At 48.0% G+C, this 22844-nt stretch overlaps 11 protein-coding genes across 11 annotated transcripts; 7 read left to right on the top strand and 4 right to left on the bottom strand.

Moving 5' to 3' along the window:
• Positions 1-321: 321 nt before the first annotated feature.
• On the top strand, positions 322-1732 carry EV420DRAFT_891477 (uncharacterized protein). Its single transcript, XM_060483889.1, has 2 exons — positions 322-1551; positions 1610-1732. The coding sequence occupies exon 1, from the start codon at positions 489-491 to the stop codon at positions 1539-1541; it is 1053 nt and encodes a 350-aa protein (XP_060325855.1). The 5' UTR covers positions 322-488; the 3' UTR covers positions 1542-1551; positions 1610-1732.
• EV420DRAFT_891485 (WD40-repeat-containing domain protein) lies at positions 1609-2498 on the bottom strand. The gene is made up of 4 exons (XM_060483890.1): positions 2402-2498; positions 2008-2352; positions 1799-1948; positions 1609-1738 (listed from the first exon to the last, which is right to left on the bottom strand). Exons 1-4 carry the CDS (start codon positions 2450-2452, stop codon positions 1676-1678), a joined length of 609 nt encoding a protein of 202 aa, XP_060325856.1. The 5' UTR covers positions 2453-2498; the 3' UTR covers positions 1609-1675.
• Positions 2482-3149, bottom strand: EV420DRAFT_891469 (WD40-repeat-containing domain protein). Its single transcript, XM_060483888.1, has 3 exons — positions 2963-3149; positions 2547-2909; positions 2482-2490 (listed from the first exon to the last, which is right to left on the bottom strand). Exons 1-2 carry the CDS (start codon positions 3009-3011, stop codon positions 2662-2664), a joined length of 297 nt encoding a protein of 98 aa, XP_060325857.1. The 5' UTR covers positions 3012-3149; the 3' UTR covers positions 2482-2490; positions 2547-2661.
• A 29-nt stretch (positions 3150-3178) lies between these two features.
• Positions 3179-4100, top strand: EV420DRAFT_1569691 (phosphoribosylglycinamide formyltransferase). The gene is made up of 3 exons (XM_060474232.1): positions 3179-3257; positions 3306-3918; positions 3969-4100. Exons 1-3 carry the CDS (start codon positions 3203-3205, stop codon positions 3973-3975), a joined length of 675 nt encoding a protein of 224 aa, XP_060325858.1. The 5' UTR covers positions 3179-3202; the 3' UTR covers positions 3976-4100.
• Positions 4101-4343: 243 nt separating this feature from the next.
• On the top strand, positions 4344-6939 carry EV420DRAFT_1647946 (kinase-like domain-containing protein; the record flags this gene model as incomplete). The annotated part of the gene is made up of 11 exons (XM_060478095.1): positions 4344-4385; positions 4435-4521; positions 4569-4739; positions 4793-4876; positions 4930-5154; positions 5203-5292; positions 5350-5610; positions 5668-5760; positions 5814-5884; positions 5943-5950; positions 6023-6939. The coding sequence occupies 11 exons, from the start codon at positions 4344-4346 to the stop codon at positions 6937-6939; spliced, it is 2049 nt and encodes a 682-aa protein (XP_060325859.1).
• Positions 6940-7102: 163 nt separating this feature from the next.
• On the bottom strand, positions 7103-9381 carry EV420DRAFT_1767695 (acyl-CoA N-acyltransferase). The gene is made up of 10 exons (XM_060480931.1): positions 9150-9381; positions 8786-9101; positions 8489-8735; positions 8348-8437; positions 8223-8298; positions 8108-8172; positions 7966-8059; positions 7806-7920; positions 7572-7750; positions 7103-7525 (listed from the first exon to the last, which is right to left on the bottom strand). Exons 1-10 carry the CDS (start codon positions 9214-9216, stop codon positions 7224-7226), a joined length of 1551 nt encoding a protein of 516 aa, XP_060325860.1. The 5' UTR covers positions 9217-9381; the 3' UTR covers positions 7103-7223.
• A 57-nt stretch (positions 9382-9438) lies between these two features.
• Positions 9439-10257, top strand: EV420DRAFT_891577 (uncharacterized protein). The gene is made up of 4 exons (XM_060483891.1): positions 9439-9680; positions 9735-9796; positions 9855-10141; positions 10199-10257. Exons 1-3 carry the CDS (start codon positions 9604-9606, stop codon positions 10100-10102), a joined length of 387 nt encoding a protein of 128 aa, XP_060325861.1. The 5' UTR covers positions 9439-9603; the 3' UTR covers positions 10103-10141; positions 10199-10257.
• On the top strand, positions 10199-10681 carry EV420DRAFT_891586 (uncharacterized protein). The gene has a single exon (XM_060483892.1). The coding sequence runs from the start codon at positions 10355-10357 to the stop codon at positions 10601-10603; it is 249 nt and encodes an 82-aa protein (XP_060325862.1). The 5' UTR covers positions 10199-10354; the 3' UTR covers positions 10604-10681.
• Positions 10682-14686: 4005 nt separating this feature from the next.
• EV420DRAFT_891656 (uncharacterized protein) lies at positions 14687-16039 on the top strand. Its single transcript, XM_060483894.1, has 4 exons — positions 14687-14695; positions 14749-15009; positions 15059-15118; positions 15169-16039. Exons 2-4 carry the CDS (start codon positions 14837-14839, stop codon positions 15914-15916), a joined length of 981 nt encoding a protein of 326 aa, XP_060325863.1. The 5' UTR covers positions 14687-14695; positions 14749-14836; the 3' UTR covers positions 15917-16039.
• A 1442-nt stretch (positions 16040-17481) lies between these two features.
• Positions 17482-19341, bottom strand: EV420DRAFT_891646 (uncharacterized protein). Its single transcript, XM_060483893.1, has 11 exons — positions 19140-19341; positions 18862-19089; positions 18588-18803; positions 18464-18520; positions 18304-18405; positions 18150-18248; positions 17990-18094; positions 17843-17935; positions 17755-17787; positions 17657-17695; positions 17482-17606 (listed from the first exon to the last, which is right to left on the bottom strand). The coding sequence occupies exons 1-11, from the start codon at positions 19181-19183 to the stop codon at positions 17576-17578; spliced, it is 1047 nt and encodes a 348-aa protein (XP_060325864.1). The 5' UTR covers positions 19184-19341; the 3' UTR covers positions 17482-17575.
• A 616-nt stretch (positions 19342-19957) lies between these two features.
• On the top strand, positions 19958-21374 carry EV420DRAFT_1569716 (uncharacterized protein). The gene is made up of 6 exons (XM_060474233.1): positions 19958-20377; positions 20435-20472; positions 20529-20777; positions 20830-21004; positions 21056-21148; positions 21203-21374. The coding sequence occupies exons 1-6, from the start codon at positions 20316-20318 to the stop codon at positions 21213-21215; spliced, it is 630 nt and encodes a 209-aa protein (XP_060325865.1). The 5' UTR covers positions 19958-20315; the 3' UTR covers positions 21216-21374.
• Positions 21375-22844: the final 1470 nt, after the last annotated feature.

The following is a 22844-nucleotide window of genomic DNA, read 5'->3' on the forward strand; positions in this document are numbered from 1 at the left end:
GATGATTTACGTCGTTTCTAATTGTGGTCCATAGCTAAGCATCGAAAACGACTGCTGCTTTCACGCTCTCCGGTGTCGAAAATCAGTAAATCTTGGGATTGAATCATCGTCGCCGCCAGATGTTTCAGAGGTCTCAAACTCGGTGTGAGAAGGATGGATAGTAAGCCAAAGCTAATCTCCAAAAGCCTAACAGTGGGGAGGAATGTTCGAGGTCTGCATTGGAGAAAAACGGCTTTACACCATCGTCTAATGGTTCTAATAGGGAAGAGTTCAAGTAAATGAGTAACCCGTGGCGTGTTCCATGTTTTTGGACGTAGGGATTCCGACTCAGCGGTTGTGTACTGACAAAACCCTATCTTATATCCCAGATTTCAGTTAGGACCCTGTATGTTACAACATTTTCGCACGAATAGCTATTCTTTTTACGTGGACCGTGGATCGGAGTGACAACCAACCCATTGTTCGATTCATCTCAGTTTCAATCGGATATGTATTCCAGAAGGGACTGCGACTCTTTAAGAGCCCGTTCGTTAGCAACCTCAACCTCCACCGAGTCTTCAACCCCCCCAACCCCCCAAATGTCTGAGTCATCCACAGAAATTCTAGACCTTTACGACCTCGCCCTCCTGTTCAACTACGAACGCGGGTCCTCTGAACCCCGTTATCGTCATACCAAGCTACGCGAAGTAGTCAGAGACAATGAAAGCTTTCAAACGGTCCGACTCTTGAATACCACCTGGTCTACTAGACACTCCCCCAAAGTCGCTTTTGCATTCGATACCATCCGTCCCCCAAAAAACAAACTCAACGAACCAGACCTCCCAACCAACATCCTACCCACCCCAATACCCCCTAACCTCGCACACCTCTCCTCAAAAGAGCTGGAAACCATCTACTGGCAAGCTCGTAACCACGACGCTTGCTACAAATCCGTCACGCTCATACAGCATTTCTTCGACTACTACCCTCTCGAAACTAGGGTTCGTATTCGCACTTCCGCGGGTACAAACTACACCACCACCATTTCCAGTCGCGACATCATCGAATTCAAACTCCACAGACCCAAGCTCGCAACCAACGCATGTGTGCTACCCTCCGGGACGGGCCATTTCACCGGAATGGAAGACGTCATGGACCATGCAGTCCTGGGGTTCGGGGACACCATCCTAGATCTCACCTCGATGCAATTCGGCGACGAGGGAAGGGGTCTGGGAGGGAAGAGCGTTTTCGTTTTGGAATCTCGGGAAAAGTACTATGAGCGATTGAAGAAGTTTGCGGAATACGCGGACATTGAGAATGCGAAGCATTCGTTTTATATATTTCCTCCTGAAGATCCTGGTGTCAATGAGTGGCTTTTGGATGTTGCAAGGAGAGTGAAAGAGAGATGGGATAGACGTGCGACGGAACATTGGTGTGGTCATTGCGGTGCACCGGCCGTGATGATGAGATGCTCCTTATGCAAGGACGCATACTATTGTGATAAAGAACATCAAGCAGCTGCATGGCCATTCCACAAGAAATTCTGCAGCGGAAAGAAATAATACAGCCGATGTAAGTTTGGACTTGACGAGCTAGACGTGATGCTTATGAGGAGCTGCAAAATATATAGCGACCTTGTGTGTCGGACAAGACGATAAATACCTGACAAAACTTCATCATAGTCGGTCAAGAGGTCTCAGATATTACACAGAACGGCAACAGCTTGCAGATTAGGGCATGACATCAATGTGAGAGTAACCTGTGCCATATTAAATAAGAGATATTTACATTCTGTCTACCTTGGAGTAATTCTCCATACCTTACAAACACCATCATCACCCGCAGTAGCTAGCATATCCTCGAAACCAGCCCTGGGACACCAGACGATGGCATTCAGATCGTACACATCGTGTGCACATTCCAGCTTTGCAATCATCCTATGTTCCAGGAGCCCATCACCCGACTTTTCCTATAAGACAAATTATGTGAGCTTCGAACTCGTCAAGGCTTAGAATTTAAATAGCTCACATCAATCTCCCAAATGCGTATGACCCCGTCGCCACCAGCACTAGCAAGCCATCCCGCTCCCGCTCCCGCTCCCGCTTCCATTCCTTTTCCCCACGATACAGAATACACTGACCTTTCGTGTCCCTCCAAGACCAACACCTGCTTGAACTCAAACTGCCCCGTCCGCTTCCACACCCTCACCGTCTTATCATCCGACCCCGAGGCGAGGTACTGGCCACTCGGAGACCACGCCAATGCCCAGACTGTCGATTTGTGCCCGGTAAGCGTTGCACAGCAGAACCAGTCATCTTCTGGGTCGTCCACGTAGAGCTTGATGGTGTCGTCGTATGATCCAGAAGCGAGAACCTGCATGGGTAAGTGGTCAAGTATGGGTTGGGGTAGGAATTTGAACGACCTCTTCGGTGGGGTGCCATGCTACGCATTTGACGTCTTGGGAGTGTTCCATTATGACGCCTAGGCATTCGAAGTCTGATTCGGGTTGGACTGGGAGGTAGTGAAATGTGAGAACGGTTATGAAGAAAGAGTGTTTTAAGACGCACCTTCCCAGACCCAAACAGACTTGTCACGGCTACAGCTCGCTAAGAGCGTCCCTGTGGAGGAGTACCCGATACTTTTGCATTCTGTTTCGTGTCCTTCTAGCAGACTCACGCATTCCTATTCTTCTCCGTCTTCCCGCTCCCATATCCCGACGTTCGAGTCGAACGAGGCTGTTGCGAGTGTGTTGCCGGATGGCGCCCAGGCGATGGCGCGGACGGTCTTGGTGTGTCCCGTTGGTATTGATGTGAGGAATGTGAATTTGGTAGCTGTGTAGTCATACAGTCGGACGGTTTTGTCGCTGGAACATGATGCTAGGATTGGTTTGGTGGGGTTCCAGGCGATGTGCCAGGCGCGGTCTTCGTGTCCTGTACTCGTCAAGTCAGCAATAATTTCTAGGATTGAAGGAGAGATGAAAGACCTGGAAGTTCGGCTATCAGAGAGATCTCGTAAGGAAAATCGACCTGCATGTTCGGAGCTACTTTTTCTGGAGATCCGAATTATTGCTGTATTGCGGCGGTTATAGTACAGACGAGATAATTAAGGCCAGTATAGATGAGCGGAAGTCGTGATGGTGGGAGCGGCAAGCGACCAAATCCGGTTTGAAATTTTGTCCTTTGCCTATAAATGTACTTGATGTCTGTCTACCACCTTCCTCATCATGGCCGACCCGACAGCTCCAAAAAGACGGATCGTGGTCCTCATATCCGGCTCAGGTATTGCCTAGATTTGCATTGGGGGGCAACAGACTAATATTTGGGTAGGGACGAATCTGCAGGCTCTGATTGATGCTCAGAATACCCCTGCATTACCGGATGTCGAGATATCGCTGGTGTTGTCGAATCGTAAGGCAGCGTATGGCCTGATGAGGGCTGCACAGGCTGATCCACCGATACGGACGGCGTATCTGGCTCTGCAGCCGTATCTCAAGGCCAATCCGGGCAAGACGCGAGACGACTACGACGCTGAGGTCGGGAAGATCGTACTGAAAGAGAATCCTGACCTTGTCGTACTCGCTGGCTGGATGCACGTATTCGGCGATGGGTTCTTGGATTTGGTTTACGGCGTCAAGTCTGTTGAAGGCGAACGACCTGTATCGTCGCCGATCCCGGTGATTAATCTTCATCCTGCGCTGCCCGGAGAGTTTGACGGTACGAATGCTATTGAGCGGGCGTACGAGGCATTCAAGAGGGGAGAGATCAATCGTTCTGGTGTTATGGTGCATCGGGTCGTGAAGGATGTCGATCGGGGAGAGCCTTTGGTGGTGAGAGAGGTTGTTTTTGAGAAGGACGAGTCATTGGAAGCGTTCGAGGAGCGTCTGCATAAGGTCGAGTGGGAAATCCTTGTCAAGGCAGCTAAGAACGTATTGGATGAACTGTAAGCCTCGTTATTTCACTAATTTTTCTGTACTTGACGGTATCTTCCAGAATCTAACGACGAAAACCGAAAAGCTCTGCAGAAATGTACTACTACGCGCCCATTTTTATGCTGTTGCCTACAATAATGTAGTAGCAGTTTGGATGCCAGAATAATCCACTTCTTTCGCTCTGCGAATAGACGAATAGACGTACTTAAATTTTTTTCGATTTCCCCCGGCCCGATTCCGGCGGCACCACAGCTTACAAACACGAACAAAGAACGCGTCCGTTGAACTTGCCGCCGTGACCCGCCTCCCCACTTCCTTGCCTTCTACTTCCACACTCGCCGCGACACCTCGCCTTGGACAGAATGTATGCTCCATTACTCCTGCCTTTGTAGTCCCTAATAGGCAGCCACAGAGATCCAATTGTGCTGTCTGCAAGATGTCAGAACGTTCTTCATGCGACACATACTCATTGGGCGGGGTGCGTATAATTGCGCTACTGGAGATTTCTCGTTAACTCAATTCAGCAGAGCTCAATACATCGCCACCCTAGTATCGACTTACCGCCTGCTCTATCGCTTCATGATATTGAAGAATATGACGACACGCCCTTTTCTGTATGTCGGAATCTTTATACCGGCGTGTTCTTACTGTCGACTTGCAGGAATCGTTCTCTGCGAGCGGCTGGATCGACGACACTGCGAGCAGGGTGGATACAAGCTACAACATTGAGGTACGGAAGCCTCCTTCAATAGGATTCTCTCGTTTACAGTGGGCGCAGCGTATCACGGACATCAAAGCAGTCGTACCAGAATGGGACGATGAAGAAGTAGACGTATGGCCCTTCGATTTTCGTCTGCTTCATTGTTCTTTGCTTATAAGCTACAGGAGATCATGGTCATGTCACCCAAAGAATACCACCCCCTTCCTACTATACTGGAGGACGCCGACGAGCCGGGAAATGGGACGGGGGTACGTTCTTCTGGCTATTTACTTCATGTTCCGTTTTTAAGCATCTCCATCAGGTGTCGTTGACCATAAATGACTTTGAGATCCTCAGCGGGCATCCAAGCAACATCTGCCGGCGCAGAAGTAATGGCAAGGTGTTCGCTCTCAAGCGCGTTACTCGGCAGGCAGCGTCACCGCCTCGGCATACCATGATATTGGAGGCTGTGAACAGGTTATATGCGCCTTTTCTTGTCAAGATGCATTGGTCTTTTGCCGATAATGATTCGTTGTGTATGATTCTCGTATGTCGTTCTTCGTTGACGGTAATGTATGTGCTCACTGGCTTCCAGGATAACGGGCATGCAGGTGACCTGCTGACCTTCATCTCCTCACGCAAGCTGTTCGACCCAAATCATGCGCAGTTATATGCATGCGAGCTGGTTAGCTTCTCTTTCTCATCGCCGTTTTTGTTCTCGATCTGACCAAAGATGATTTAGGTTGAAGCGCTAAGCAGCCTCCTTTCTGCTGGCATAATCCATCGAGCGTTAAGGCCTGAAAATGTGGTGATCGATGCTGAGGGCCATATCATGGTGACGGGGTTCGACGATGCGGTAATGCTCGGGGAGGACTCTGATCTTACATCACATTATTGCTGCTATGAGTACAGGGCTCCGGAACTCTTACTGGGGTGGTCATACGATTTTGCGGTGGATTGCTGGGGGTTCGGAGCGTTGTTCTACTTTATCTTGCTTGGACAGGTTCTTTCTTGTTCCTTTTCGCCAATCTTCGCTGAGACATCTATGGCCTTACCTTAGCATGCATTCGGGAGGGAGAGGGACGCCATTCATGCGCCCGTCGTGGTCGATTCGGCTTTGTTTGCGGCACCGACTTGTGATCTTATCCTCAAGGTGGTTCTTTGTCTGTTTCTGTGTGGGGCTGTCTAAACCCTTCTGTCCACAAGTGTCTGGAAAGAAACCCTGCTCTCCGTCTTTCTATTCAGGAGATCAAAATGCATGATTATTTCGGCGACGTGTACGGTACACCTCGTCTCTGTGCCAGCTCATACTGATGGCGTGTTCTTTTGATGTAGTGACTGGCGTAAGGTCCAAGATAAACAGCTTATAGGCAAGCGTTTCATCTAGTTTCGCGCTAGTGCTGATGTCATCTCAGTTCCTTTTGTCCCTCCAACTACTAAAATGGTCCAGTCTACTCTTGCGGAGACCTGCTCACCGACTACTAGCACCTCTGTTCACTGTCAGGATTCTCTTTCATCTTGGTCTTCGTCTCGACCAGGCTCAACAATATCTGGTTTCTGCCTTGACGCTAGGAATAGTGTGCAAGATCTGCTTCCGCCTATATTTCGTACCTCTCCTTCGACGGACAAGCTTTTAGACACGAGCACTGTTACATACCAAGATCAAGTTTCTCGACCACAAAGTTCCTATGTCTCGCCTTCCAACACGCCAAGTCCTCAAGAACGCATGGCTCTCTTTTGGCAATCTCTAGACGAAGAATCGAACTCTGGATCGCTTTCTAGGAAACTTCGCCGCCAACGGTCCTTCCCCATCATCAGTTCGCAACGGTTTTCTCTCCTTCCTCCACTTATGTCAGTGCAGAATAAGCTTCGCAAAAAGCGCTCGCAGATGTCAATCCGAAAGACCTATCAGGAACCGCTGGATCTCCCTGCTGGTATCGAGCAAATCGGTGAAGGGATTGGATTTACGTATACGCTGCCAGCTGCTGTGGTGTCGAAGGCGTCGATATGCTCCACGGCGCCGAAGAGCTGTCATGCTGGGCTTGGTCTGGGTATCGGTGGATTATTGCGTGGTACGGGAACGAGAATGAGTGAACAAGACGTAGCGGAACGAGGCTCTGGAAGTTTGGAAGTCCCGCTGATGTCGTGGCACTCGCCGATGTCAGACTCTGATGCTGGTTTGCTCACTCCGCCTCCTCCAGAGGAGTTGTTCAAAGAGGTTGGGATTGGGATGAAGAATATGTCGTCTTTCCAGACTTTGCGATTGGTTTCTCCTTCGAATAGTTTTGTTTCTTTGGGTTCGCATCCGTTTTGTCATGATGTGGATGTCTGATTTTTTTTGGTTTTTGTTTTGTGAGTTGCTTGTTTGTTGTGTTATTTTATGTTCAAATGAATTTTGTGGGAAAAGTGGCTAAGAGGTTCAACGTTCCGATCTTATGCTTTGTATCATGCTTTCCGACTAATATTGTCTCAACGAATTTTTCGGCTCGAGGTTAGGCACCACAGACTCAGGCAGAAATTAATAACATTCATCTTCTACAAGGTCTAATATACTTTCTTTGTATGAAAAAAATACAGTCTCCAACTATTACAACATACGAAAAACATACACCAAGCTCACCGGCAGAGATACTGAGGATCCAAACAAGGCTGCTTGACATTCCTCTCCTCCGCAACCTTCTCAACCATCTCCCTCGTAAGTACAATCATATCCTTCGGACCTTCCTTCTCCCCCTCCTCAAGCCGAAGTCGCCTAACCAGCAACCCCACCTCATTCATAGCAAAAGCCGTATCGTCCACTCGCAGATTAGTCGCCTGAGCAATATCCTGCAGAGTACACTCCAAGGTAATGTCCGTGGTTGCTCCTCCACTGGGGAGCAGTTTCGTCACGAACGTCCGAAGGGATGAGAATAGCTCATCTACAAATAGAGTCAGAGAAGTCGCGAGGTAAGGAAAACGCTATACCATCGACTGAATTGAGCATCCCGTTCGCATGAAGCTCTCCATCCCAGCCTATATGCTTCTTTTTCCGCTTGACCCCAATTCCATCTTCAGACGCCTCTGTAGATGGAGATCGCAGATCTGGGGGATGACCTTTAGTGATAATTTGCGTGGAGCCGATGGGCATCACAGTCAACAGACGTCTGAAAATGTAAATATAATGAGCAGATGCAACGAAAGAAGAAATGAACGGCGAACCTGAAAAATCTAACGAGGGTAGCAACCCAGTACGCTAGATAACTTCTCAGGCCCAAGTCGGACAGAGGTCGTTCAGGCGAACCGATCTTGCCATCACGACGAGACAATTCGTAACCTGTAAATAATTAGTGACAGTCACAGAGAACCAAGCTGCACCCACTAAATTCAATCATCAGCATGCCGAAGCCTTTGCGTTGCCAGGGTGGGAAAGTGATGATACACGCCAGGTTATAGTCGTCGAATGAGATTTTTTCCTTGTCTAGGATATGAGAAATAGCACACGGAGCATTCATCCTACTCACCTTGGAAAAGTACCCAATAACATGGTCAGCGCCTGATGTCCCCTCGGTAAGGATGTAGAACATGACTGTGTACCCGTTATAAGCTACGAACGCGATCGTAGAAAATTCCACGTACAACTTTCGTTATCAAAGAATATGGTCTTGGTGTCGATGAAGAGTTTTCCGAATAATGACAGATTTTGACAGTACAACTGCATATTATGGTAAGCAATCAGACACGCACAGACGAGCTCCACGTACCTTCGCAACAGCACCGTCAACCTCCCAGATAGTATGCGCTCCACGCTGATAGACTTTTCGACCCGGTGGAAACGACATCGTACAATGCTTCTACACCCTCATCAGTCAAAAAGCCCTACACACAAGTACGCAGACACACACCTTATGAAGCTCCCAAGTCATACCATCCGTCGTGTACTTGAAGCACATATCACAAACATACAACACAGACTTTTCAAGCCCAGTAGCCCTCGCCGTGCCACGAGCAAAATCCACCGCTCTTCCCTGAGTTGGCAGCGTCGACCGCCGTACAATATGAGTTCTCGCATGGTCTATCGGAGGGTCCTGTTGAGACTCCTGGTCGCCCGGCGGATCAGGTTTCTCGTTCGTCGCATAGGGAGAGAAATACCTAGGACGCATGGGTAGGTAAATCAACAATAGGCGCCAAAGCATACTCACCATGTCCTTATAACATAGTCCCCAAATACGACCTTTTCGAAGTTCCTCTGCTCTGTCATCCTCTCACGAATCTGGCTGTCCAGCTCCTCTTCAGTCACGGTCAGCTTGACAGGAGAGTTAGACGTTTGTTCATCTGAGCGGCTGGATCCGTCATCGTCGTCGTTGCTGCGCTTTCTCTTCTTGGTCTGATTCTCTGTAGACGGGTCAGAAACACGCGTAACTCGATCTCCCGGTAGCCATTCGTCGAGTCGTTTATCGGCGCCTACATAGTGAACGTATACTTTTTCATCATTTACTGACAGGACGTGGCCTCTTCCTGGAACAAAAACTTAAATCAATACCCAGAACATAGAAAATCACTCACGTTTGTCCCCGTTCTCCTGGATTACATCGAACAGAGGCAAATGCTCTTGTTCCACCACATGGGGCATTTCCAGCCTGAAGCCCAGTAAGACGAATATGCAGTACCCTAGATATTTTCTGTATGCCTAGGGCACACACACGGCTTTCATAGCACGCTGTGTGCTAATAGCAGCGTTAAGTAAATGATTTTGTCCAAAATTTGTCTCCTTCACGATAGTCGGACCAAAATTAGGAAGGACCAATTGGTAAGCATCTATTTGCACCCAATCCGGACAAAACTTGACAGTGCCGCGGGATGATGGTTACCTTCATAAAGAGGTACTAATACCGTCTACTATCAAGATGCATATCTTAGCCTTCCGGTTGCTGTTCATCGTTTCAGATGTGTATAAGATGGAGTTATCGGCGATTTCTAGCTGTCTTTTGTCCCCCAAAGACGTGGCAGAGCTGAACTAATGTCGACTCTCAGCGGAAGCGCCTTCTTACTTCTATGCTTTGCCTTCGTACAGTGTTCTTTTGTGAACGCTGAATGGTATGTGTAATTTATGTTTTCTTATTTTTGGTCTCTACTGATGGACCCACCTAGCTTCAACTGCGACTCTCCCGGACTTGACCTAAGCCTAATAATCGGTCTGGTAGTTGGGATATGTGTGTACCTTCATCTCGACGTACCCTGTTTCAAAATCCTCAATTCCCCATCCTCTAGTCGCGCTTCTCACACTGCTGAGTCTAGTCTTCGTCTGTTGGCGCCGAAATCGTATCCGTAACTTCCAACGGACGTACGTTGAGAACCGCCAAGCCCAAGTATTTGCCGCACAACAAGTGCAGCAGAACTATCAAGCAGAGCTTAATGCTCAGTATTCAAACTATCTGCAAGGCTGGCAGCCCGTCTCGGCGCCTGAACCTGTGCATCAGCACCATCAAGCCCACCCTCAGCATCATATACAATACTAGCCGATGTACGCCCCACCAATCCTTTGATCTACTTCATGTGTGAGTAATGTATCCATGATCGGCGGAAATTCTAAGTCGGAATTAACTCCCAATCAGATACAGAATCGAACGCGTGCTGTTGCTCCAGTTTCTCGCTTGCAACCGTCTACACGTTTCGATAACTAGCAAGCGCTTACCTCGTTCACATCATTTTCTTTTTGCACAAAATTTCTCGGACATGCTCTGACTCGATGTTCTTCTCTTTGTAATAGTATGCATCCTAGGACGAACCACACTGTCATCTTCACGGGTGCACCGCAGCTACTGCTCTCGATGCACTTCCTATTCTACCGTTATTCCACCTTGTCCGCGACGCACTTGAGCCCATTCATCAGTAGCATTACCCTTCGATGGAATGTCCTAGGTCTATTGACGATATTCCCAACCTGCCTAGCACGTCCAAAAAAAAAACATCAATGGTTCATTTTAGGCCTGAAGTATCCAGTTCACCGGTTCTCCTGAAGAGACTGAAGCTGGTGAGATAATGCGAGCGATGCATTTGTAACCGCAGGTTCGCCAATATGTGTTTTCAAAAGCCAAGTTAAAAAGAGGATTGGCGGGATAATGTTCGAGGAGTGATCCATTGGCCAGTACACTCCACTGAAGACGAACGTGCGTCTATGAAGATGATTCTGAAAACGACGTTTTATCAGTGGTGACCGGGGACCGGTGAGTCGCCACTACCGGACGAGGGAAAGTTATCCAAGGTTTCTTCATGATGGTGGAGCGACATGAACCTGTACTTAAGGCGCCGACAATAACCAGCATCATTGGTGTCCAATGATCTTGCTCGTTGGCGTTGTTATAGGCGATTTGGTACTGCGTTTGCGGAGAGCCGTCTTGGAAGCGCTTTGAAGCGGTAGAGTCCATTATCTATCTTCCGCTTGGGACTACACAGTGACACACGAGGGCAATGAACGCATATTCATAGTGGGAGCTACTGAAAACATAAAGCATTGGGGAAAAAGCAGTGGAAGAAGGGAAGGGACGTTTGTATGGATTTTATGTGTGGAAGTCAAGGAAAGTGGAATGTAAGTGAAAGATAAGTAAATGTCCATAGAGAGCTGCATATCGCCACCTTGAGAAATTCAGTATATAAAGAACAAATGGTCCCCTTGAGTTTCGTTTGACATCGCCTACTTAGCGCCGGTGTATGATCCAGAGAAGCTCGACGGCCCCGGACCCTCAGGCTCCTGCAAGGGCGCATCCTCGTGTGAAGGAGGCGGGGAAGATTCAGGGGTAGCAGGCAACGCGCCCGTGAGCATCCTCATTACCGACTCGCTCCGCGCCCTCTTGCGTTCCAAGAACTTGTGTGTCAGATCCGCTGGGATAAGCGCGGTGTCCATCTCGTCCCCTTCGTCTCTGTTTCTGTCCTCGTCCTTGACTTCAACTTTAACTTCTTCGGCCACTTTTTTCGGTGCCGCCTTTCTCTTGCGTCTGAAACGACGGGAGGGCTTGAGCGTAGGATCCTCCCGGAAGATGAATGATGGGGTCGGTCGCCTAAGTCGCTTGCAGTTTCGATGGGTGATCCCTTTGTTATGAGTCAGAGCTCTAGTCGGCATCGGTCGGACAAAACGCGTACGTTCCGGTGTCTTGCTGAACGAGGAGAGTTGTTTAGCCATGGGTGACTTGGAGAAGGGTTTGCTGCCTTCCTTCCCTTACAGACAGGATTTTATACTGCGAGGAAGGTGCTTTGACCTGATAAAAATCTAGTGGCAACCCAACAAAGGTAAGTTTTTTATTGTCTTTCCACGCATTGATCGTTTTTGTTTTTGTTTGAGAGACCAGTCCGCAGACTCCTGAGGGGTAGGGCTCCAACCGTTTAGTTTTCATTATGCTCAGGTCCAAACTAAACGGAAATGGTTGCGAAACCATTTATAAACAGTGTATAAATGATTGTACAGGGTAGATCACATGACACTTTAGAATAGCGGCAAATGTGCATTAATTCTCTTATTAATACGTGTATCTACAGCATTCTAGATTGAATGTCGAGAACGCATCCTCTCTATAGACATTGGCCATGACATGGTAGATGGGATCATCGGATAAAGCCTCTTTCACTGCGGCTGGAGGGAGGTTACTGCAAAGGCATGCAAACTGCTGCACAAGGGCAGACCGAAGAGACTGAGGGTGTCATGGTTCTTGGAAGCCTGAGGGTGCAGTTGGACATGGTGAAGACGGCCTTTATATTGAAGAAATACTTGTGAAAATACACAATGACACACTAGTCGAGAGGCAGACATTGTCCTTGAACAATTGGGGAATGAGATAATATTGGTCAGTGGTGGTTGTAGCATCGCACAAAGTCAACGAAGTGGATAATTGATGCACTGCCTAATTGGATGATTAGGTAACCATTTACCGTTTAGTTTACTGTTTGTTTACCGTATGCCTCTCGACCTAAACTTAAACGGTAAACTAAACGGTTTAAACAGTGTATAAACTGTTTCATACGGAAACGGTTGGAGCCCTACTGAGGGGCGCTAAAGACAAAAAAGACAAAAAGTCTGGTGACGGATTCTTGACCCCGTCCTTCAGCGCTACTTAGTCAGCTTCGGTCTTTAGAACCTGTCCATTGCGACCCCGGCTTAAGTAGGCGCCGGGAGGTGGTGAATCAGTCGCAGGCTGTTCCACCCGAATCTGCTGCCAAAGGACCATGTCGCTACAACAACCTGACCACGGTAGCCATGAAGGTCAAAGACCTCTAAACATGTACAGTTTTTTCGCTCGAACTAAATGGCGCGCGTGGGGGATTATCCCACTCGAGATTAGGATCTTTGTTCAGATGACCAGAGCCTGGACCCTGTAGATCATTTAGTTGTGTAAGGTACTTAAGATGTACTTACCAGTGAGATTTGGGTGAGATCCGGAAGGGCGCTGCCGATGCGCCGAAAGTGCTTAGATCAAGCGGAGTCTCACTACGATCTGACCCGGTAACCAACCGGTAACTTGAATCGTTGAACTTCAACCAAGTTGAAGATATGTGACAACTGCCGCCTGGCGAGCGTATCGAAGTGCTTTGCAATTCGTGCGTATAATCGAGCACAGAATTCGCCCCAAGTCTCCATTGAATCATAACAGGCCCCGGGAAGCCCGCCAAGGTTTGTCCGGATTTTAGCATATTTTAGGCCCAAAAAAAGCGAAATCTTTGTCCGTAGATAGCATATTTCAGACCCAAAATTTGAAACCCTTGTCCGTAGTTAGCATATTTTAGGGCCTCTGGGGCCTGGAGGAATGGCACCTGGCGGAATCCCTGTAGTTGGAGAAGCACTTATTGGGATCTGAAAGAGGGATGGAAGTGACACTGAAATTTCATCCAGAAAATGCAAGGCGAAGGACGCCGAAATTTGGCCTAATTTGGCCCGCGGCGCTGTCCCCCACGGACGACCGGGAGACGCCTTGTCCGAGTTAGCATATTTTAGGCGCCAATCTTTGCATCATAACTGAATTCCATCGGCCTTGATGAATCTTGTCAAGGTGTGAGCTGGAGGTAAATAAAACTCTTGAATTCTGATGTCGGTGAGTTGTACCGCTCACCGACATCATCGAGCCTAGCAACTGATTCATAAGTTACAGTGCAGATATCCCTTGACCACTGTGATACCCCGGCACCGTTGCATCAAGAGACTGTTAGATCTGCATTCGGTATAAGTTACGTAGTAGGGACTCGAGTCACTGCGTGGGTGTGATGTGTTGATTGGCGTCACCTACATCTTTTTGACGTTCTTATGTTCAGAAGATGATCTCCATTGAGTCGGTTGCCAGACCACATCTATAAAGCAAGTCAGCCACATTGTCTTTCTGGTAAATTTCCTTCGCTTCTTTCTTAGCATGCTCTCATGCTTCCATGCTACTTGTGAGTCAATTATCGCTCCATGAATAAATGTCGTTGAGTCCTGTTCATAGCGTGCTGTTCTTGATCAGCGCAAGCAGCGCCTTTGTAATTTCGGCACCTCGATCTGTTAAGTCAGAGGCCAGTGCGACCTGGAGTCGTAACAACGGCGACCCAGATGACTCTGTTTTCGCTCTTCGTCTTCTACCGGACGAAGTAGGTGACCAACTTCCCGAATCTCCTGGCAGCCTTCCATCTGGGACAATAGATGTCCAGTTCCCCGTTGCAGGGTGGGTCTTCCCTTTCTATTGCTTGATCTCATGATCTAACACAAATCTGAAGGACTTATTTAATTGAGATCCGGACTCCCCAGCCCGAATTCAGACTGTTGGCACAGAGCGACACGATACTTGCAAATTTTGACCCCGCGGACAATAGCACAAGTGTTAACAACGGGGAGAGTGCAATAACTGTTGAGACCACAACAACTGCGACTTCAACTTCGTGCGTGATTGTTTATCAGAAATGGTTTTGAGACTGACATTGCTCGCGGCATTAGCATCAGTTCAACTGTTCAACTTTCAAGGTCAGTTCAGCTGTCAGTCGTTGATGAAATACTAACCCAACATTCATTAGGTACAAATTTGCGTGCATGTAATGATGTTCTATCTGACAAGCTGGATCAGCTCCACAACCACTCGGAATATTCAGTCACAGCGGTAATGTCTGATGGTATAACAATATTTTTCTATGCTCATTTGTACCATCATAGAATTACCGTTAGTGAGAGTGACTTGCAAAATACTTCAACCTCGTTAGTGCATATCTTCTGAATATTCGAATACTTGATCTTAGGATCCATGCATAGCGGTCCTGTCACAGTATTGGGAGTCATTACGATAACAGCAACGCCCTCTAGTTCCTTATCCACTGCTCCGTTATCCACTCTCGTTCCAATGCCAGTCAAGACTACTAACCAGAATGTCTCAGTGATCACCAACACTCCTACTTCTACCACCCAGGTCATCGCCAGGTAAGAAATTTGAATCCCCCTTTCTTTCCTTTTTCTGACGGGAGAGCAGTACAAGCAGAACGAACACATCCTCCATATCTTCCTCAGGTCATAATGTAGGGGCAACCAGGTAATATGAATTATCAAATATCTTGACTCTATCGCTGACCAGTTTCATAGTATCCTAGAAAGTACTAGTGTGCTCTCCGCGTTCTCAAAACTGGTTACAGATACACCAAATCAAACCAATACAGATTTACCCAGACCTACAACATCAATACCGTCGGCATCATCACAGTCATCCCGTAGTCATATACCCCAAATCATTGGTGGCACGTTAGGATCTTTCCTCTCCATCATTCTTCTAATTGGACTTTTCATCTTTTATCGTCGGCGTTGGCGACGTTCTTGGCAGCTACCGTCATCTCGGTCTCCAGATACCGAAAAACAGAAGGAGTTCGAGGCGCCATCTCGTTCGGAAAGTATGGTTCAGCCACTGACAAGACGTGAATCTTACACCTCCACATCTACATCTCCCTTCTCCCCCCTTTCTCAGCACACATTCTACCTCTCATATACCGATGGGTTTCTGCGGAGGCTAGACTCTGATCCACACCGCCACGACCGAGATGCAAGTGTAGCATCATCGAGCTCTCACCTCACCGCCCGCCAGTTCTTGTTACATGAACGAGCTAGCAGCTTGCGTGATGAGGCTGATTGGTTGAGACAGACCATATCTTTTGTAACATCTAGCGATCATATTGTTGGGGAGCTACAAGCGACCATATGGAGGTTAGAAGAACATGTACGGCGTTTGGAGGCAGAGCACGAGTCTGACTGGGCTTTGTACCAGTCGGATGAACCCCCACCAGTTTACATGGAGGCCATACGCAGATCACAGTCTAATTCGCACAGTGAGAATATATGATATCCAGTATGGACATGTATGTACACAATCGCACGCAATGTGCGTAGCCATCTTTAATCATCCTGTTCGTCCGATGTCAAGTACGACTGTAATGACCCTAGGTAGATCGTGTTTGCTCCCTCTCCTGGTCCCTTAAGGTACAAACGCCGACGCGGACTGTTCAGCCTCTCAAACATCTTCTCTGCGGCATACTGTATTGTCCATACTACTAAGGGTATCATGATTACACGTCAGCACAAAGTCCTACTATAGTCCATAACCATTTCGTTCATGTGGTATACCGTCTGATTGGCGCCATCCCCTTTCATCTTCATTAATTTCTCTCTCTAACCGCTTTACAGTTTCCTCTCGCATGCGTATCGTCGCAAGGAGTTCCTCACTCTCTTTTCTGTCCGATGGTAGTGAAGAGACCTTTCGTCTTAACCAGACAATCTCCTCACGCAGGGCGTCGGCGCGCTCTTGCAACACAATCTGCTGCGGCATAAGGTGAGAGCACTCGGATGACAGTACGCGGCTGCTGTATCGATCCGGGTCCGAGTCCAACGGTTGCATGACCCCATCCACAAACATGAAGAAGTAGGATTCTGGTCTCGACGTCTGCCGGGAAGTGCCCGAATCGGTGGTGCCGTTCGATTTTTGTGTTCCAGACCTTGCCGGCATCTGGATTATCGCACTCTCCCGCTTCATTGCATTGGGGTGGGATAGTTCAGGTGGTGGTCGGTCGTCAGGAGAATCTAGGAATGGGTTGGAGGATAAAGAATGGTAGGAGTATTGCGAAGCAATGTCCGATGATTCTGATTCGTGACTTTCATGTGTGCGTGCATGTATGTGATCCGGTCCAGTACCATTACTGTCTGGCTCTAGTAGTCGCACGATTTCATCTATGGAGTCAATAGAGGAGCTACGGGAGGATATATATGCACTGCTGAATGACTGTTGGGATAGTGCTCTTGCAATGGGCTGAGTCAGGAGGCTGCTGCCGGGGCGTCCATTGAAGTTCTCATGTGCCTCTATATCACGGTCGCTCGCTTTACGACGTTGATGGCGCCAGTATAGAATGAAACCGAGGATGAGGAGTAGAATAGACAGCGCCGCAAAAGTACCTCCGAGAACTTGGGGAAGGTAGGTTTCTTCCCCATTGGAGGGGTATGATGTAGGAAGGATAGAGGTGCTTGAAGGAATGTTGGTAAGGGATGTGGGACCAGTAGCTCTAAGGATGCATATCAGAGCCATGCAGAATACCAGAAAATCAATCGATCCTTACCCGCTTAAACTAGATCCAAAACTGAAAGAATTAGCCATTAGCAAATGCTCCACGAAAGTAAAAGAGTTCTTACTTTGTCACCTCCGGGTCCGATGTTATCGTCATTGAACTAATTTCCCGTTTAGCCTGGACAAAAAGTTATATGGACATCCCTACCTATGATCAACAACCTGGCTGCTCGTAGCGCTGCTCAGCGTCCCTGACGTAAATTCACTATACCGATGCAAGGTCAAACGCGCACGAAAAAAAATTTCAGCAGGCATCTCACCTGGTCGGACTAGCGGCTATGCTCGTGCTAGTAGTAATATCAATGACACTAAAAGATGCCACTGGAAGAATACTATATCATTGAGCAGGCTTCAGGGAAAGTGTAAGACCAGGAGGTAGTGATCAGCCTACACTGCTGAAGAGAAGCTTGTAGGACTCCTAGAAAGTTATTTAGCCTACAGGAAACATAAAGATCATTCTACGCTTACGTCGTAAGTAAGCCATCCGAGTTGGTGTCAATGCTATTGCTATTGGTCCACATTCACGTTAGCTCCATCGGCCGTGAGTGACCAAAAAAGGGACCTACAGCGAGCTACTGATAGGTATCGAGAGCAAAGGGCTATAGGTTAATCAACTGGTTACAAATCATTGAATAGGGTGAGGATATATATTACCTTGAAGTCGCACTGCTTGTGTTTGGAACAGTGACAGATCCCGGTGTGGGGGAACGCGTGCTTTGACTATCAGTAGGTATTGGGGCCGAAGAGCTGCAAATCGACTAATGAGCTTCAGGTCATCGAACAAGATATATCGCCTCTTACGTAGATGGCGTAGTGCCCAAACTTGAAACACTGATGGTGCCCAATGCAGACGAGGGACTAAACGATGTGCTCTGGCCATCAATATTAACTTGCACGGTCAAAGAGCTGTACGTCAATCGATGAGCTGCAGGTCACAAAGCAAGGTTCTAAAGCCTCTTACCTAGATGCCACAGTGTTTGAGCTTACACTAACAGACGTCGATGCCAGCGTGGGGCTAGACGATGCGCTCTGACTGGTAGTAGTTATTACAGCCGAAGGGCTGTACGTCAATCAATGAGTTGCCGTTCACCGAACAAGGGGCTAAAGCCTCCTACCTTGATATCGTAGTGCTTGTGCTCGGAACAGTAACAGGTCCCGATGTGAACGAGACGCTAGATGATAAGCTGTGACTATCAGCAGATACTGGAGCCGAAGAGCTGCGTGTTATATGAATGAGCTCAGCAGGACATCGTGTAGGACGTCGGCATCTCTTACCTAGAGACTACAGTGCTTGAGCTCGAGCTCGAGATTGGATCCGACGTGGGCAAGGCGCTAAATAATGTCGATCAGCAATCAACATTGTTCGTGATACATAGATGGCGTTTGGACAGCCACGCACGAGAATGAAGTAGCGTGATGCAGCGACTCTGAAGTTGCCGAAGCTGACGTGGAAGGAGCAGTATTCAGAGGGCGTGGACTTGCGGAAGATTGGGGGTTAGACGTCTCCGGTTGGGATGGAACAGTAGGATTCTCGTCTATTCCCACCACTACTGGAAGGCTGAATTGTATTGGAATAAATTTAGTGTCGAATGTCCCAATCGCCACAAAGTAGACTCTGCAGAAATATGTGAGTCATTAGGGAATCTATAAGACAGTACCATCCAAGAACTCACCCACGGTGGGTAAAGTTTAAATTTATCGTCCCAGACGACGAGTTACTCGGAGCATCCCCAACAATTTCGTCGCTTTGGCTCAAATTAGAGCGCAGAGCAACGACGAAATCGCCTTTATCCCATTCGCTGCGGATCCACGTAGCGGTAGCGGTCTCATTTGTGTGGGCGAATAAAGGAGCGAATATCTCGAAGGCCCTGGTAGAGCCTGGCAAGAATAGCAAGGCCAGCCTGCGAAAACCTCGATTTCAGAAGCGGGGAAGAAGGGCAATGAGACTTACAGGATCGAGAGCATAATTACATAGTTCTTTGGAAGGAAGAGCATGACGTGTAGGATCTTATAGCCTCAAAGTTCTCGTTACATGCAAGCCGTAGATCAGTTGGCCTTCCATGATCACCACGGTGATGATGAAGGACGTGTGGGAACAGCACCGCCCTTTGACGTTGTCTACGAGGTCCTGATGGCGGCAACGTCGGTGACTCCTGAGAGATGCCCCGCTGCAACTGAAAGAGCGATACGACAACAGGCGTCTATTCTGCTTCAGTGAGAATCTCGCAGGCGCCAGGGGCTACACTCTCACAAGGTCATGGATCTCTTATCACGAGTTTGATGGGATGAAACAATGTTCATCCAGGTGAATCGTCAAGAGCGAGGACCAATGATGGTAGTCTTCTTCCAGCTGATTGTTGATCAATGCAGGGGAGTCGAACTTTTAGGGTGACAGATCTAAAATGCAACATCAACTCCTTTCTCATGCTAAATCAAGGATAAAAAGCCGTGCATTCATCGAACCATTGGCCCTCGGGACAGATAGTTTTATCCGATTCAATCCTGCAGCAAAAATCATGGAGCATTCAAATTCGCTCGAGAGTTGCACTGTCGCAATTATAATCGATGCATGTGAAGCGACGTAAAAAGTACGAGTAGATGAATAAAATGGCATTTGAGTAGTATGCGCACTATGATTTCCCGAAACGACGAGCCTAGGGGGAAATTTTTGCAGATAGTGACCAAGTAGTACGGACGTACGGAACAAAGCGTGGGAAATTAGAGTATTCGTAATCGTTACCCGACCCCGAAATCCGATCGTAACCTCCTCCCACTTGGACCCACAAGTTCGGAAATTCCATTTCAGGCTGCCCTCTCACTTCTCAGAATCTTCCCCTAGTACATTGTTTGATGCTTGGGTATCTATTTGACGCGTGATCGCTTCCGCGGACCACCACGCGTCTATCAGGCACACGTGACAAATCATTGATCCTCCACTGGTGGCTTGCTCCAATGCCCCACCGTCTCCACATCGCAGTGATCCATGACGGCCAAGCTTGCATTCTTTCTCACGATGTGGCTGTAATATAAAAGCTCTTTGCAGCCTTCATATTTCCTTTTCGCCTCTTCAATTATCTCAAACACGTTTTTATCTTTGTCACATCCTCCAGCTCGTTTACCTCTTGCCATGACCGTCACCAACGAATCTACAACACCTCAGGAAGTTAACCTAGAGGCTACGCGTATTGCGTAGGTATTTCACAGAATTTCCATGAAGATTTATCCTGGCTGACTACGACTTCAAAGAGCCGAGTGCTCTCTTGATTTAGGCGCCCTTGGGAAAAGTAAGTATGGTCCTTCGCTGATGCTTTGAGCTCTATAATGCGGACGTTTACTCAAGATGAGGCCCGAAAAATCATGTCGCTGCAGCATAAAGCTCTCGGATACCGGCCACCGCCCGGTTCCTTGGCTTCCGAAGCCCAAGTTGCAGCTTCCAAGCATCCTGATGGCATATCCGCTTCACCGCCCGACACCGCGTCACTCCGTGAAGCTGCCCTCAAGGATGCAGCTCGTATCGAAAGCGAGCGAGGTCGTTCGGTGCCACTCAAAGTGGTTTCATGCGGGATTGATTTGGATCGAATCGGACTAGGTAAAGCGCGCGTTTCATCTTCTGTTGATACCTCTCCTCATGCCCAGCGAAGCCGAGGCGCGTAAATTAATGTCGGAGGAGCACAAAGCCCTTGGCTATCGTCCTCCGCCAGGTTCACTTGCTGCTGACGCTCAGGCAGCTGCCGCCAAACATCCCGAGATCAAGGACTACAACATCGACCCTCAAATTTTGACTCTGGCAGCCTTGAAAGACGCAGCGAGGATAGCGTAAGTGATACATTGTTGCCCTGCTGAGATGTCCTGCTAACACCCCCTTAGGTCGGAGCGAGGAGCCACCGGAGCTAAGTTTAATACCATATTTGATGGGCGAACTGAAGAGCCGCCTGAGTTGAAATCCGGGGATAAAGCATCGTCTGTATCAGTGCTTTGACTCTGCCGAATTCATGATTTTGATCCTTCATTCAGTCCTGAGGCCTGATGCCTATTCATGAGTCGCTGTTCGATGTGGACAGCGATGTTGTTTAACACATCACGGATCATGTACAACTTTGTCTGCATTATTAGGGAAGTTACTTTACAAGACCCTGGAACCAAGTTCTGGGTGGTACATACCAATAATATTTTCATTCGTTTGAAGCTATCAACTCTCGACCTTGAAGATACCCTCCTTTGAGCACTCAACATCCCACTCGCTTGCTCTGTTAGCTTCCGACGAATGCCTCATCTTCCAATCCTCCTTCTGGTAAGCCGGATTGTAGTACAGCTCTCCTTGTCCCAATATTGCCCTGAGAAGAATGCCAAAATCTTTATCCCCCTCTCTATATCCTCCAGATTTCCGCGAGTTTTGAATTCAGGAACCGATCTAGTAGTGTTTACTGGCGCGGCATTAGCCTTGAGGGAGGTTAGAGTAATACCGGAGTACAATAGCCAGAGGAGGCGACGAAGTTGTAGGCAGTCGAAAATTTCGGTACTTTTGGGCCTTTGGGCGAATAGCGGTGATTTCTCATGGACGGCTGCACTTCGATGTCCCACCTTACTGAATCATATGGGTGGAAGTAAATATCCCACTCCGGCAAGCACTTTATAAGACGGTGTTATCGATGACATGGACATCATTCTAGTCGCCTAACACCACATGGTGGTCGATTCGACCTAGTCCGATGACGCCCTCTTTTGAGCAGTTCGTTCCTGCTTCAGCTTACCTGGTCCTAGGTGTCAAAGCAAAGACAAGCGGAATGCTGTAACTGATTAACACCGCCGCCGCAGTCTGTTTCGACGTGAAAAGATACACCAGAGTAACTGAACGGACGGATACGTTAGACGCTGTCAGATTGAAGACGAAAAATCCTGTACGCACATCCGACGACGCGTCTCGATCTTCTGATCCTTTGATTGGAGACCTAGTTTCTTGATATCTGACAGTGTAAAGTATATACTATCGTCTACTGTCACTATCAGGACCTGAATCTAGAGTCAGAAACATCATGAGCTGTAAAGCGGGAAATAAAAGATGAAATACATGGTCTTTGATCTCTGGATCGTTCCGAGGGTTTTTTATTGTGCAAGGATAGCACCCATCGTGCTTAATATCCGATGGCCGGCCGTAGGGATGTTCTTTAGTCTCCGGGCCAGGGCGTCACGACTCACCATGCTCTAGCATTATATAGTCATAGACGTGTCCTGCGAACCGCATTGTGTTGTTGCCTTGCGAAGTAGCCCCTCAACTAGGCTCAGAATTTAAAATTCTCTGCTGAACCAACGGAAAGAAGGATACGCGAGAGAAATCGAGTCCGTAAGGTACTGTACCTTCTTCGTCAGCCATGGAAGAAATGTATTAGGAGGATAGCGTGAGTTTAGCTGGGTGTCTGGTACCATCAAAACTGTATTCATACTTCGGAAAGTAGATGGGTCAGAAAGGGGAAAGCCTTCTTTTCTTAGGAAACTAGATCCTACTTGGGTGACAAGTATACTTAGCTGTTATCATTGTGACAAGAAACATTACAAGACGGACCTTGAGACTTCCCCAAGAAGGAAATTCTGATATTATGAAAACAGACATACGTTTCCCAAGTGAAACTCAGGTTCATCAGGTTCCACGATTTTGGAA

The sequence above is a fragment of the Desarmillaria tabescens genome (assembly GCF_030435595.1).
Source record: "Desarmillaria tabescens strain CCBAS 213 chromosome Unknown EV420scaffold_46, whole genome shotgun sequence".
NCBI classification, from domain to species: domain Eukaryota; kingdom Fungi; phylum Basidiomycota; class Agaricomycetes; order Agaricales; family Physalacriaceae; genus Desarmillaria; species Desarmillaria tabescens.